This window comes from Mastigoproctus giganteus, chromosome 7 (genome assembly GCF_048544385.1).
Source record: "Mastigoproctus giganteus isolate SK-2022 chromosome 7, ASM4854438v1, whole genome shotgun sequence".
In the NCBI taxonomy this organism is placed as follows: Eukaryota; Metazoa; Arthropoda; class Arachnida; order Uropygi; family Thelyphonidae; genus Mastigoproctus; species Mastigoproctus giganteus.
This window is the reverse complement of record NC_143581.1, coordinates 152,216,979-152,233,701: the sequence shown is the minus strand read 5'-3', so window position 1 is coordinate 152,233,701 and position 16,723 is coordinate 152,216,979. Positions and strand designations below refer to the sequence as shown.

Genomic DNA, 16,723 nt, shown 5'->3' with positions numbered 1-16,723 from the left:
TACGGGTATGTATCAGTTCCCCGCACCATGTTTTATGCACATAAACTTCATTAATCGTTTTCATCCATCTTATAGAGCAGATATAGTTTCTTTATTCAAGAGAGTAAGAATAAAAACTGAAGTAAATGTTGGCCAACAAGCAGTATGTTTTTGAGATTTTACATTATGCTTCGTTGTTTTTATAACCTATTTTTTCAGTTAAAAAAAAAAAAAAAAAAAGGGGATGTCATTTCACGTAGAACAGCACGCATTTACTTGTACGTGCGTAGCCTGAAATTCGAATACTACAGTCGTTCCCACTTATTATGTACATGACACATTGGGTGATGCAACGCAAGAAAAGCATTATAGAGGTGCTGTAATGTTTAGTGACATAAATGTCTTTAAACAAAATACACTTATTATACTGTTCGCTGAAAACTATTCCTTTACAGTTGATGCAATTTCTTCCATTGCTATATATCTAATAAAGCACCATTTTATAAGTACCACTTAAAGCGGCGATCTTCAAACCCTACGTTTAATTTAATGGAGAAAGAAGGATTTTATCCGTTTATTAAATTTTTTTTTTTTTTTCTTATTCCTTTTTAGTTTTTCAAATGCCTTTCAGATGATTAATTCTCTTGCACATTATCACTAGTTTTGTCCTGTTGTAGCAATTAGTAAATAAACTAATGAATAAAAAAGTGTCTGCCATTTCATGTTTCATACCAGTGATATTTTTTATACCATCTTGAGAGTCAAACGTATACTTCTGCCTAAAAGTTTGGAGCCACAGGATGGGACAACAGCTTTCATTATTAGCTATGATAATGATTGTAAACACGCTACGAATATTTTAAGATTTGTATTAAGCATTGAAAATTTTACAGCAAAAAAAAAAATAATAATAATAATAAAAAAAATATATATATATATGTATACAGGGTGATTCACTACCAGTGCGACAAACTTGCAGGAGGTGTAGGGGTCACAAAGACGAATCGGAATCACGTAGCATTGCAGGGTCCGAAATGCCTTCGTCATGCGGTAGAGGACGTTGAACGGGAGGTCGCGCGAACAGCGATCTCGCTGGAAGTCAGCATTTGCGAACCGTTTCTGTTGAAGAAACCAAGTAACAAAAGTCCTCCGGAGTGGATAATCCGCAGGCTCCAATGATTGGACGCGTTGCAGATGGTATGAACTCATTTGGTTTGTTGACAGTATTCTCCATCAGTGGATTGGGAAATACCCAATCGTTGGCTCGAGTACTCGTACTCGGATTGCCTTCTGCAAGACGTAGGACATTCTTCTCATCGTCTGGCGTCCTCGTCGTTCGCTCTCGATTCATGGTACCTCTCGTGAGACAACCAATCTCACGTAACCTTCTGTGCACACGTGCAAAAATCGTACGATGAGGAGCACGCCTGTGCGGGACACGTTCCTGGTACAAGCGCAGAGCGGCGCGCCAGTTACAGTCCGCAGCTCGCATGTTGAACTGGCCGACATGCGAGGTGCATGTCGGCCAGTTCGTTTGAATACTCGTCCATCCTACTGCCTCGGGAACCGGTTCGCAAATGCTGACTTCTAGCGGGATCGCTGTTCACGCGACCTCACGTTCAACGTCCTCTATCGCATGACGAAGGCATTTCGGACCCTGCAATGCTATGTGATTCCGATTCGTTTTTGTGCCCCCTACACCTCCTGCAAGTTTGTCCCACTGGTAGTGAATCACCTTGTGTGTGTGTGTGTGTATATATATATATATATACACACACACATATATATACACAGAACTGCCATATAAGTGGCAGCACAGTGTGTGTGTGTGTATATATATATATATATATATATATATATATATACTGTGCCGCCACTTTATTAGGTACACCTACCTAGTAGTGTGTTGGGCCTTCAGAACAGCCTGAATTCGTCTAGGCATGGATTGAACAAGATGCTGAAAGCGTTGTACAGGAATCGAGTACCATGCAGACATGAGTGTGTCACGCAGTTCCTTGAGATTCTACAGAGGTGTAGGCCTGCAGCGAACAGTTCTTTCCAGCTCACCCCAAAGATGTTCAATAGGATTGAGATCCGTGGACTGAGCAGGCCATTGCAGCAAAGAAAAGTCATTGTCATGTTGCTGGAACCATTCCATGATGATTCGGGCGTTGTGCACTGCAGCATTATCCTGCTGGAATTAACCATCTGACTGAGGATAAACAGTCAACATGAACGGATGCACTTGGTCAGCAACGATGTGGCATCCACACGTGAATCTATGGGTATCAATGGACCCAACGTGTGCCAAGAAAACATTCCTCACACCATAACACTGCCCCCACCAGTCGTCAGACGGGTCCATAGATTCATGTTGTTTTTGTCAAATTTTGAGCCTTCCATCAACATGATGCACCAGGAACTTCGACTCATCAGACCAAGCAACTGTTTTCCAGTCCTCGTTAGTCCAGTGCTGGTGTCGCTGCACCACAGGAGGCGTGCTCGCTTGTTGTTCATTGATAACAAAGGTAGGCGATGTGGCCATTGGCTCTTGTAGCCCATTTGCAACAGCGCGACTAGTGGTCCATTGCGATATTTTGTTCTGAGCACCAAGGTTGTATTCTGATGTGATGTGCGACATTGTGGCCCGTCTATTTGCTTGCACAATTCTAGCCATCCTTCTCTGACCTCTCATCAACAAGGGATTCTCTTCCACAGGAGTGCCGTTGAAAAGATGTTCTTTGTTCGTTGCACCATTCTCGATACACCCTTGAAACTGTGGTGCATGAAAGGTTCAGAACTGCCATTTCAGATATGCTTTGTCCAGCACATCTTGCACCTACTACCATTCCACGCTCGAAGTCCGTTAGATCACTACTTTTCCCCATTCTTGCTACGGTTTGTATGCTTAACTGATACATTTTGCTGCTGTACTCAATTCAAGGTGCAGCCCTATTAGATTTGCATAAAATATCCATGATCATGAGCAGCAATTTCAACGTTAACTTAACTTCGGATTGGAAGGAACTAAATTGTTAATTACTTTCCTGCAAGAAACATTTGATCTAACTCTAAACCCTCAACTTCAACTACAAGATCAGATACCTCACAGTTTTCCAGACATTTAGCTATCATAAATCCATTGCATCTTGTCTTTCAGCTGAAATTATGGTAATTAGTGAATGATCATCTCATTTACAAAAATATAAATTACAAAAACAATGAAAACTTATATGTACACGTGATGAAATTATAAAAATTTGGAAAAGGCATGTGTGCCAAGCACACACCGTAGATAGTTTCATGTGAAACAGCCTTCTCGTTTCTTTTGGATATTTTGATTGCAAAATAAGAGCTTTTAGATTGTAAATATTTTATTGATCATTCACAAATTTCCATAATTTTAGCTGGAAGACAAGGTACAATGGATTTATGATAGCTAAATGCCTCTGGAAAACAGCATCAATCGAGGTACCTGACCTTGTAGTTGAAACTGAGGGATGTGTTTAGCATTGGATCGAACATTTCTTGCAGGAAAGTAATTAATGGTTTAGTTTCTTCCAATTCAAAATACCTAAAAGAAATGCAAAGGATGTTTCACCTAAAACCATCTACCGTGCATGCTTGGTGCACATGCTTTTTTTGGCTGATGCATCATTTACCATTACAATTCCTTAAAATTCCTCTAAAGTTAAATGTTGAAATTGCCATGCATGATTAAAACTAATGAAAAATTCACTGATGATTACATATGTCATATATAATCATTTGTTTTCCAAAGACATTTAGCTATAATAAGTCCATTGCAGCTGAAATTATGGAAATTTGTGAATGATTAACAAAATATTTACAATACAAAAGCTTTAATTTTGTAATCAATATATACAAATGAAAATACCTAAAAGAAATGCAAAGGATGTTTCACAAAACCATCTATCGCATGTGTGCTTGGCACATGTGCCTTTTTTTGGCTGATGTATAAGCTTGCTTTCTTGCATAATTTGCTATTATTAATGTTCAAGGATGTTTTATAACATTTTCTTAAAATTCCTTCAATTCTGACGTCGTAATCTACTCCATAAAAACAGAAGCAACCCGTGATCACGATGGAACCACCATGCTTGACTGTAAGTACTAAACAAACAATATGGCATTATTATTTTTTCTTCAGTTGATCATGTTTCAAATTTTGATTCATCTGTTCAGTGTTTTTTTACATCCTCAGTTGTTCAATGGTAGTGGGTTTTAGCTCATGAAAACTATTTTCTTTGATTTTCCAGTTCTGATAAAGGTTTTCAGACCAATACGTGACCATGAAGGCCTGCTTTTTTAAGACAGAATTTTACAGTTGATATAGACATGGCAGTTTCTTTATTCCTGTTGAACTCAGTGCTAGTCTTATTTTGTGCTTCCTTTGTTACACACGCTCGTCCTGAACATGGCTTACCCTTTAACTGTCAGTCTCCTTGAATCTTCGAATGGTAATTTGTACTCCTTTCAATGAAACAGCTATTTTTCACCCAAAACTTTAGTTATAATACACTTCTTTTTTTAACACAGTTCCTTATTTCTTGCCCTGTGTACAGTAATACTCGGAGTTACGCGGTTCTTGATTTTTTTCGTTTGGCAACGCTGCCGCCCACTATCTTCAAGGTCGTTTTTCATATGTTATCGATATACGGTGCGACGGCGGAGAATGAGAGCGAAAGATGAACAAAATTCAACTTTGCTGCTTTTATGTTTTTTATATCAGTGAAGGGGAAACACATTTCACCATAATAACGTAAAAACCAACACAATTCCAGATCGGTATAATCGCAAATGCAATTAGATCGAGTTTACTACCAGTTTATAACAGATTTCACTAGCAGAAACGCAACTGGATTTTCATTGTTTTATGGTAGTAACCCCTAGAAATGTGAGGTGTTAATAGTGTATCTCTGCCTTTATGGTGTTGTTTATTCAGTTGCTACATGCGCGCAGCTTTGTTTATGCGTATCAAGCGTGCCTCCTCGTTTTGTAATTGTGCTTTATTCCCTAAAATTGAGTAAAATACTTAATTAAAAGGCGTGAAAAGGAAGCGTCCTGGTGAAGACACTGCAGATTCAGAGAGAAAAAGAAAAGCAATTATCGATAAACAGAGGCGGACTGGGTCAAAAATTCTTACCCGGGAAAATTTATAGTGGCCTCATACTATGGTTTATGGCCAAAATCACACTGGCCCACCGGGGTTTCCCCGGTAAGGCTTATGGCCAGTCCACCTCTGTCGATAGAGAAAAAATATGAAATTGTGAAACGCTTTGAGCGAAATGAAAGACCATGTGATATTGCACGTGCTACAGGCCTAAATGAAACAACGGCGAAAAGCACATGACAATTGCAAACTTGACAGGTTGAAAATGGCTCAATTGTAAAGGGCTTAAAAATTTTAGAAAACAGACTCCAACGAAGAACGCGTTATAGCTACAAAGCAAGGAATAAAAAAATTATTAGCTTGCTACGAAGAAATTCTGCGTGAAAAAAAGAACGCGCTGTGTCGTCAGACGAATTTGTTAGATTTTATGAAACCATCGACATCGAAATAACTTTTTACGTAAGTCATTTGTTTTTTTAATACATATTTTGTATTAATATGTATAAAGAACTGCAATTTTATTAATATTTTTCTTCTAAACTAGTGTTTTTGTTAGTCCTTGGTCCCAATTAAGCAAAATTTATATGTATTTATATGCAAAGTTGTACCCCGACTTACGCGAATTCGACTTACGCGATTTTCGTCGGACCCACCTATCGCGTAACTTCGGGGTATTACTGTATCACGAAACACTCCAAGCATCGAATATAAATCGATCTACAACCGAGCAACACATTACGAAAATTACTCATGTCTATAAAAACACTGGTTCTGACAACAGTGCTTCATTGCTGTTGTTTGGCTTGCTCAGTGGGATAGCCACATCTCCAGTACTCAGGATGGCAAGTCGTCGTTTAGATGATTCTTTGAGATGGTGGGCCATTGGACAACTTGAAGCGGGCAGTTGCAGGCAGCAAGTTTGCTTAATGTCAGTTTTATCTCTGTATTATGGAAGCAGCTTCAGTAGACAGTAACCATTACAAGAAACTGGCCATGGTTGCCAGAGGGCTACATCAATCAGAATGGACCAATATCTGGCTCAAAGCAAGGTGGAACTGTATAATGTCCTGTCATCAACTGTCTCTTGAGGTTGCTGTGGCCATAGGTGAAAACATTTTCAACTAGACTGGATTAAGGAAGATCAATCAAGTGGACCGTATGCAACAAAGCCAGTGGTTTGTATCCCATTAACCCCAAACAACCACAGGCTTGCTGAAACTGGTGCCCTGAACATCTGACTTGGAGCCCCAACAAATGGGAGTATGGTTCTGTTCTGATGAACAGAACCTACAGATTCTAGAAGTTATCCCTTCAACATCAGAGAAAGGAACACCTATGGTGGGGGGCAGAGTAACATTCAAAAGAGGTACCAAGAACCAAGCCTTTTTAGGGGTGCAGCTGGCCCAGATTTTCTTTTCATGCATCACAATGCCACTACATGTAGCACTCAAGTAAACTTCAGTTTCAAGAATATCTTGAAACTGAAGATATTTTTAATGACTTCTGTGGCCAGCATGATCTCAAACGTGTGGGTGGCCCCTAGGCAGTGCATTGCACTCCGAACCATAACTTTTCGGTCACTTGGTAAGCTAAGGTTTGCTATGGAAAAATAGGATTTGTTGGCACAGAATCTTATAGATACCCTTATGTTGAGCATATTTCATGTCAGGCATGTTTGTCCATATTTTCGTGCATATTGTATTGACTTCTGTAACGATCTTTTTGGAATTTGTATACAACCCTTATTATATCTGCCTGGAGAGTTTCTCGGTGTCTTCTTATTTCATCATTATTCCATGGTATGTCACCATACCAAGTTTTGCCCTACCTCATTGCAAGCTACAAGAGTTTCACCAAGTTATCCCTCAAGCTCCTCAAAATTAACAGAACCGTGCATTCTATTAATTTTGCTGCACATTGGATTCTAGCATCAACATTCTTCCACATTCAGGAGTCATATCTTTTTTGGCATAGTCTCAAATATTCTAGAAAGTTCTTAAACTAAGTTTTTGTGGTTTTTATACTTAATAGAAAATAAACAATTTGAAACTTTTAGGCAGGAGTGTATAATCAGAGCTGTCTTTCTGCATGGGCTGACCTCTTCGTATTCTCCCATAGCAAGATATTCAGAAGGAATATCTTGCTATGGGAGAATACGAAGAGGTCGTATTCTCCCATAGCTTTGAACCTCTTCAAAGCTTTGAAGAGCCACCTAGCCACAAACTATGCATTTCATTTTAATGGCCACAAAAAGAGATTGTTCTTCCAGATCCTTTGTCTCCCCTTCTTGGCATACTCTCCTGAATTAAAGTTAAAATCTTTTATGGACATGCACAAGCTTAAATATATATCATAAGTATAGTAGCAATAATACATTGGAAAGTTAAAAAAACAAACAAACAAACAAACATAGCTAACACAAGTTGTTTACAGACGATGTTGCAAATATTAATCAAAAAAGGGGGTTTTTTGACCAATTCCAGTATGGGAGGAGATAGGATAGACTCATCTTTATAATTCCATTGTCACAATTTAATGATTGCATGCTGATCTGGAAATATTAATTGGGTGAGAGGGAGGGAAAGGTTATTTAATTAGGTGAATGTAGTCATTCAAAAGGTGCTATTGTGCCCAGTCTGCTTTCTTGAAAACATTTCAGAAAACTTCCTAGGATATTAATATAATAAGAAATATAATCATTCCTGCATGAAAAATATACTTTTTGATTAACTGCATATATGGTAGCTGGTACTAAATTAATACCAAGTGCAGGTACACTTTGGTCCTTGAGGATGTCACAGACATTCTCTCAGATTTGCCAAACAAGCTGCACTGGCTACCTGGGAGTCTAAAACATTGATGGAACTGATATTTGGGTGATGTCAAGTCAAGTAGACCCAATTTCGGCAAAGCCCGGACGGTCTGCGACAGCCAAATGCTCTCCTTGCACCTTCACGATGGTGGGACTGTTAGTAATCCTGGTTATAACCTCCATGCACAAGCACACTGGGTGACCACCCAGATATGAACCAACGTAAGCAGGGGTAGAGGTGTGGCACCCACACTGCATGGAGGAATGATGCCCGTGTTACCAGGCAATACTAGGTGGTATTGCCTTATTGGAGGCTTGAAGTGGTGGAACCCATGTTTAGTCTCCAGAGCTAAGTTCCGGTCAACCCTTCCACCATGCAGTATGACTTTTGAGATGAACATCATGGCAAGATCTAATCTTCGTTACATTTCAAGGGTACAGCTCTAAAACTGTGTTCGCAGGCTGGCCGCTAGGTAGTACACCGGACCGAACCTGTTGCTAACTCTTTAGGAGGCTTCTGGATCAGCTAGTGTATAATCTTGCTACCTTTACTCTGCAATAGTGACTGGAGAGAGTCTGAGTAGCATGGATGTAGGGGGCATTGTCGAGGCCACATTATGTCAAGGATCTGGGTATATTCTTACAATGTATGCAATATCCAAAAATATCATTACTTCATACAGCATGTTACCCGCACTTTTCAATACACCATGAATTGTCAAACTAATAGAGTAAGCTCATCTGTGAAAAGATCCAAACCTCCTAAACACTTCCTAGTTCGTTTCACAAATATACATGGTCTCAACATGTCCATTTCCACTTGCAGTCTGCCAAACCCCATGTCCTTTTTCTGACAGAATCTCAGTTATTGGTTAATTCAACTACTGCTCATCTCAGCTGCCCAAATTATTTGCTGTATGGTTCCTTTTGCCTCATAGGTGGTACTTCTGCATATATCTCTTCCGATATTACGTGTCAGAGAATTGGTAATTTGGAATCTCCTCTCTTCGATCTTATCTGGTTTAAAATCTCTCTACCTCATTGTGGCAAATTCATCTGTTGTCTTTACCATTCTCCCAGCTCCACTAATCACTTGGAGCTCTTTGACTTCCTCTCTTTGGAACTATACTTTCTCCAGTCCAAGTTTCCTAACAGTGAGGTAATTTTCCTTGGTGATTTTAATGTTCACAACTCCAGCTGACTTCCATTTTCTAGTCACACCGACCCAGGTGGTAGAGATGCTGAGGCTTTTGCAATTTCTAATGACCTTGCAGATTGTTCATTTATGTACAAGAATACCAGACAATCCTGACCATACAGCACCATGCTTGGATCTTTTTCTCACAAACAACCCTCCTAAGTACATGGTTGAAGTGAGTGGTCCTTTAGGTACCTCAGATCACAACTTGTTGATTGTCTCTTCTTCATTCAAGCCTTTATTGTTTGGCATTACAAGAATGCAAAATAGGACGACTGCGAGATGGAGTCAGTGAGATTATTTTTGTAAGAACGAAATCCTTTATTCCACACTCCACTTTAAAATCTGATCCTTTATCTAAACCTTGGTTTTCCAATAAATTCAAGAGAAGAATGTTGCATATCATAATAAGCTTATTTCCAATTCTTCAGTTTCATTTTCTGCCTACACCAAAGCTCACAACAATTGTAAAGCAGTCCAAACTAAATTTTGAACAGGCTAAGAGTAGAAAACTCGCTTCTTTCTCTAATGGTAACCGAGCATTCTGGTCTCTTGCCAAAGCTATTGGCTGCAACTTTTGCTCATCTCTACTCCCACCTATCAAAACCAGATAGTTCTGTTGTCACTTCAGCCAAGGATAAAGCTGACTTGCTAGCATTCCATTTTTCTTCCAACTCTTGTATTGATGATCTTGGTAAAACACCTCCCAGCATTCTCAACAGCTCCTTTCAATGCCTCCTGTGGTCTTCCATAAAAAGGATGTCAGAAGGATTTCGACAAATCTCAATGCTAAGAAAGCTCCAGATCCTGGTGGTATTTCTCCACTTGTTCTCAAAGCCTATGTTCCTTAACTTACTCCTATTCCAAAGGTGTTTTTCCTTCTGCTTGGAAATTTGCTCATATCCAGCTAGTTCCTAAAAACGGTGACAAGTCCCTCCCATCCAATTATTGTCCCATTGCAATTACTTCTCTTTCTAAATTAATGGAGAAATCAATTAACCGCCAACTCAAACTACCTAGAAACCTTCCGTCTGAATGGCAACTGCCAGTATGGATTCCCCATACGCCTCCCATGCTTTTCCTGTTGTATATATTAATGACTTTCCATTGACTGGAAATCCTATCCAGTTTTGCCAATGATAGCATATTGCATTCCACTTCGAAAAACCTTGTCCTGCTCAATCAGCTTCAACTTCTTGAATATCCGCTATCAGTTCCTTAAATGCCGATCTCCAGGTAATTCTCCAGTGGGGAAAAGACAACTTAGTTGATTTCAGTCCTTCTAAAACTCAGTCTTGTCATATATCTCACAAAAAGGATGCTTCTACTCCTATGCTCATCTTTGGTGACACTCTGATTTCTAAGCAAAATGATATATCTTTTTTGGGGATTACCCTGACTTCTAATCTCTCTTGGCACAAGCACATTACAAATATCGCTTCCTCTGCGTATATATAAAAAAAAACACACCTTAGGTTTTCTTTCACTTTTGGCATTACTTTTCTTTGAAACAGCTGCTCACTCTGTACAAATCGCAAATCTGCCCTACCATGGAATATTCCCACATTTGTGGGTGGTGCCCTCAAAACCTCTCAGGCTTCTGGATTCCCTTCAGAAGAGGGCAGTTAGGTTAATTTATGACTCCTCTCCAACACAGTCTCTCTACTCTCTCATAGATGTACTGTTTCTGCTGCATGCCTTTTCTACATATATTTCCATGGGTACTGTTCTTCTGAATTGGCTTCTATAATTCCCTCTCTTTCAAAAGTGTCCAAACACATGCCGCCACTAGCCAACATCCATTTACTGTCCAATTTTAAACTCACAGAACCAACTTTTCATCTTCCTCATTTATTCATTCAACTGCCATTTTCTGGAACAACCTTAATACGTATTTACCAAAAATTAGTCTACAGAAGTTTAAGTCTAATGTCAACAAATATCTTCTTTTGTCTTCTCAACCTCCAATCCAAGCACGGTACTATGGGTTCTGATACCTCTCATGTTTGGGATTTTCATAAAAAAAAAAAAAAAAAATTGACCAACTTCCATCCATGTAGTTATTCCTGGTGTGTTTAATAAACTTGATGTGTACTTTATTTGAATATAGTCTCATAGAATCCAGGAAGAAACACTCAGGAAAAACTGTACCCCAAGTACTCATAAATGAAAATTGTAATTATAAAAGAGACAGAGGGGAAAAAAAAAAAAAATTGACATCACTTTGATGTTGCTTCCCCTGTGTAGTGACCATGTCCAATTTATTATTAAAAGTAAAGTTACTTTTGGTTATGTAATGTTTAATCATACACCACCAAAGCAAGTACATAATTTATTTAAAATGAGAAATGATATTATGTATATTTAATAAATAGAAATCACCTATTGAAAAAATTTAATATAAGTCTTAAAAGCAACTAAGTTTTTTTGCAAAAGGTAACCAAATTACTTTCAGTTATGCTATTCTTAAGTATGCACTCATTTCATGAGTATTTAGTCCTGAACTTTAGAACAAAATCCTCATGAAACTCAATCAACTGACCCTCAGGCTCTTGCCAAAAAGGTCTTTTGATGGCACAAACTTTAAACTAGTCAAAAATTATTTAACAAACAATGTAGGGGTTAGTCTAAATTAACTAATGTGAATCTTTTACCTTTACAAGATTAACTTAGTTGGAGGGAGCTAAATTTTCAGCTTTGGAATTCAAAACAAAGCCACAGGACTTGCTGGACAATAACATTGTGGAGCAGTCATCTGTCGAAGGTAACAGCGAATGCCATCCATCCAAAGTTTGTACCTCTAACAGTATATGTATAAATTGATCCTTCAAAGAGCTGTTTGTGGAGGCACTGGTATTTCCCACAGAAAGATTGCCATGCTGGACATCAGGGAATAAGCAAACCTCCATCCTTGTGCAAAAGATTTGTATTTACATTACTTTTTTTTTTTAAAAAAGTAATTTCCATGTGTATCCAAAATGAGTTTATTGAATAAATTCACACAGTAAAAAAAAACTTTTATATTTATTTTTGGTGAATACACTTGTAAAAGTGTATTCACAGTCCCATGTTTTCTGGGTTGGAAAAAACCTATAATAACTTGCAGGGAGCTCACACACAGCAAACATATATATAGAGCATAATAATAAGCAACAGAAACAAAGACCATTTGTCCCACTAATTCTCAAAAGTACCACTTTCTCCAGTTTTGAACTGCTTTCATGTACTGTGACTTATTAACAAATACATGAAAGAATTCAAATGTGGCTCTGTACTTTTATTAAAATTTTTCTTCACCCCTATTGTTTCTCTTATGTAATTTATCCATGGTTAGGCTAGCTGTTTTCATTGTTGCATGGCATAGTTTGCAATGTTTATTCTTCAGTTTCAAACATTTAATTTATCCAAGTATTGTGGTTATCAGAATAGAACAAATTTCAGATTGATATTAGATCAATGTGTATTTTTGCATTTTATTATGGTGAATAAAATTTACTATAAAAATGCAATTAGGAATCATAAAAAAAATTCTGCATTCCCCCACCCAGAAACAGAACCCAATTTCATATTTACAACAGCTGGACATATGCTAGACATGCAATGGCAAATTTGTATCAGCTATCATACTAAACTTAAGTGATCTTGATCCATTCCATTCTTTTGATGAATTTTGGCAAAACCAAGCCATCTTTTGGATTATCTGCTTTATGTAACTTGGTATAGAAATAGGACATTGTCTCTGTTGGAGTGATGGGAGGTGTACTTAAATAAACTGGTCACCATATATTTTTGTTCAGTTCATTTTTTGAAGAATTTTAGGTAGTTATTTTACAATAAGTTGTTATAAAAATAGGAATGCTAGATGGAATTTACACTTGGCTAGCCCTAGTAGAAGCAGTGATAATATTAACCTGTAATAATTAAAAAACCTCTTAATTGAAACCCCATTAACATGGATTTTATTTTATTTATTATTATTTTTTTTACAACAAAGGTTTTCCAAAGAACGTTTTATACACCTAGCTTCTTTGTAACGTAGAAATTATAGTTTTTCGGTCCCTCAAAATTAGCCCTGGATGACTATCAAACCTTGTAATTGTGAGAATTTCTCATGATCCACTTTCCATTAAAAATCATCCAGAGAAAGATGGGCATTTTTTTAAAAAAAGTCCATTACTCCTCATAAAAACATCTTTACTACTATCAATGATGCACAATTTTATAATTCTGTCTTCTTAGACTTCTTCTTTCCTTTCCTGTCATAGCCATTAAGTTCATCTGTAGCTTGTTTGGAAATGTACTTTATGAAATCATTCAGTTCACGCCCACCCTAAAAAAGAAATACATTCAGATTAAGCATAAAGGCAATAGCCATTTGCAGCCATGGCAATGTATCTATTCTGAGATTAGTTTTCAAAGCAGTTAAATATGAAAGTGCATTACTTGATGAATAATTTATTTCAGTAAACTTAACATGCAGAGGCATCAAATTTCACAACTTAATTACATTTTCCATTAGAATTTTGAATACTGTGCCATCAATTATAGACATTGCAAAAGAAAGTTAACATATAAAGAAATCTGTGACATTGGTCCATCTATCACATGTACTGTTGGCAGCAGAATTTAAACAAGGAGGAGAGAGAGAGAGAGAGAGAGAGAGACCTTGCAGTGGGTGATCAACAACAGTTAACTGCCAAGAAAACATTGCTTGCTCTCACCATATTTACACAAGTGTGGTGACCCCAGACTAGTTCCTGAAAGATGGGCCCCACTGCCACTAATACCTGTTTAAAAGTGTTTGATGAAAGACCCCAGAAATGATAGCATGAAGCATATCAAAAGATGCACAACAGCTGAGACATGGATTTGTCACTGCTGTTTGAACTTCTGCTCCAAACTAAATAGAAATGAGTTACTTCCAAATAAGATTCAAAGTGCCATCTGCTGGAAAAGTGCTGAACTATGTTCCATCAGGTAAAACTGTAAGAGGAGTATGCATTGTTAGAATATGTCAGTTATGTAATGCTATGAAGTCTAAAAGAAAACAAAAACTGACTAAAGGCATCTTGTTTCACCAAGAAAATGTACTCCCACTGATAATGACTGAAAGGCAATGTGAGTAGAGATTACTGGCAAACTTACCTTATCAGATAAGAATTTCCCATTTTAATGCAACAAATGCACCTTTAATCTGGCTACTATTTTGCTATTTATATTTGAAAAAAAAAAAAAAAAAACACCACTGTGTATGTTTGATGTCTTATTTAAGCAAGAATATATGAATCACTTGTTTATCTGCAAGATAGTCAGAGTTACATTAAATAAGTATTTGTATTTCTTCTTAGGATTTATTCCATTATCACAACGGCTATTGCTGACTGGGCTAGCCAGGTGGGTAAAAGTACCTACCTGGCAACTCAAAGGTTGCAGGTTCGAATCCACCTCGGGCTTGGATTACAGTAAAATGCAAAAGCCTTGGTAGGTGCATTATGGCCACAGAAGCTGATGCACCAACTAACAAAAAAAAAAAAAAAAAAAAAAAACATACCTTTATTCTTTTTTCCCACTCTTCTACCTACCCACTCTCCATCCATCAGTCCCCATTCCCTCTATCCATGTCCTTAGTCTTCCCTCTTTTTCCTTCTCCATGGCTCTTTTGTGCAGTCTGTCATCCTACATTCTCTTTACATGCCAAACCACTCCAATATTTTCTCTATTTTATCAATGGTTTTTTGGATGTACATTGTATTCCTTATCACGTCATTTCTAAATTTCAGTCCTAGATTTTTCTTGCCAATCTATGCCAAAAATCTCAACAGGTAGTAGTTTATTTTTTGTCTTTCATTTAAGGTCCAGGTCTCAACATCCATATAATAAATTTAAAATTTTTCATTATATATTTGATGTTTAGTTTTATTAATGATTTTATTTCACAGCACAGAACTGAGCAGTCCTATGACCTTTCTACCTTCACTCAGTATTTGTATTTAGTTGCATTTTAAAATGAGTGATTTTGCATCAAATAAGGGAAAAATGCAAAAGAAACCCACAAAATGTTAAAAGCTTTCAGAGGTGCTACATCATTCAAAGAATTTTCAGTCAGTGTTTAAGGAGCCTCTTGTATGTCAACTTCAAAAACCAATGATTCACTTGCTTGTGTTCATGATCTGATCAGTGTTTAATGATCTGTTAGCAAAACTGGCATTTATGGGACATGCTGATCTAACAAAAGACTTGGGAATGCAATACATTACTTCATACTTTGCATCCTCAATGATCACAGTGTGGCAAGTCTTTGGTTAGGCATGCTTGTCAACATGCCATTGTTGACCAACATGATTTCTTTCACTGTTACAGGTGATGAATCATGGGTATATGGCTGACATAAAAACATATGGTTTCCAGTGGAAGACCGAATCTTCTTAAGCCTCCCCCCCCCTCCAGAAAAAGGAAACAGTTTGATCAAAACAAAAGATGCATTTATTTTTCTGACTTGCAAGTCATTATTCAGTAAGAATTAGCACCACGTGGTTGGCAGTGCCCAGGAATACCACAATGCAGTCCTATGGCTATTATAGGATGTTTTAAAAAAAAAAAACCTCGAAAAGTTGGTTTGTAGAAATCTACAGTGTCCCAAAACTGTCTTTCCATTCATGAATTACTTGAAGCACTCTCATTGGAGTCTCCCCCCACACACCTGATTTAGCTCAATTATTTTCTTAGGCTTAAAGTCCCTTTGAAAGGTTGTAGACTTGCAACGACTAAGGAAACAATTCAGAATACAGGAACCATTAGCAATTCTAAAATTTGAATGCTTTCAGAAGCATTGAGACACTGTGCATACAGCGTGAAGGAGACTACTTCAAAAGAGATCCACATGACAGGCTTCACTTCCCAAATATTAATTAGTTCAGTCCCAACCTTTTGGTCACACTGCATTTATATGCAAACCGAAACTCAACTCGAGTTGAGTTTCAGTTTGTCACAGTGGCAAATTACATACTAGCTATGTCAAATGTTTCTATTACTAGTTCCACATTCCACTGACTGTCTCATTTATAGTAACAATGAGCTCTCCATTAATGACATCTTCAATGTTTTGGTTAGGTAATGACCACTTCAACAACTATACTGGCACAATGACATTGTGCCAGTATAGTTGTTCGAAACACTCTGACATCCACACAGTTTTCAGCCCATGGGTACTCCAAAATCATCCGATGGTGTTTCATTGCTTGGAGTCCATCTTCATATATTCTGCCTTTCAGAGTGCTATCCAACAAAATATGAAAAATAAGCCCTTACTTAGAGAGAATTGGAATATTCTAAAATTAAGTCAGAAGAAACAAGGATCCTTAGTCACGCTGGAAAAGACCAGGCTGAGCTAGCTGCCAAAACTGCTACAGATCCTATAGAGCAATCCATTAGTACATCAGCATCTGACTACAAGTTCATTATAAAGAAATGTCTTGAACAGCAGAAACACATCTGGCAGAGTCAAGACAACAAGCTACTCAGTATAAAGAAAGGTCTCAAACCACAAAAAAGCCAGTACATAAAGTTGAATTAGCTCAATTATGGATGGGCCACACACACC

The 16,723-nt window shown here is 37.7% G+C and overlaps 1 protein-coding gene across 2 annotated transcripts in view; it reads right to left on the bottom strand.

Annotated features, from left to right (window-relative positions):
- Positions 1 to 13,103: 13,103 nt before the first annotated feature.
- The window catches only part of ERp60 (disulfide-isomerase A3), a 133,455-nt gene continuing 129,835 nt past the window's right edge, over positions 13,104 to 16,723 (bottom strand). For both annotated transcript variants that reach the window (XM_090377946.1, XM_090377945.1), the window contains one exon: positions 13,104 to 13,453. In XM_090377946.1, the coding sequence (XP_090234072.1) occupies positions 13,343 to 13,453 (111 nt within the window). In that variant the 3' untranslated portion in view covers positions 13,104 to 13,342. The remainder of the gene's footprint in view (positions 13,454 to 16,723) is intronic.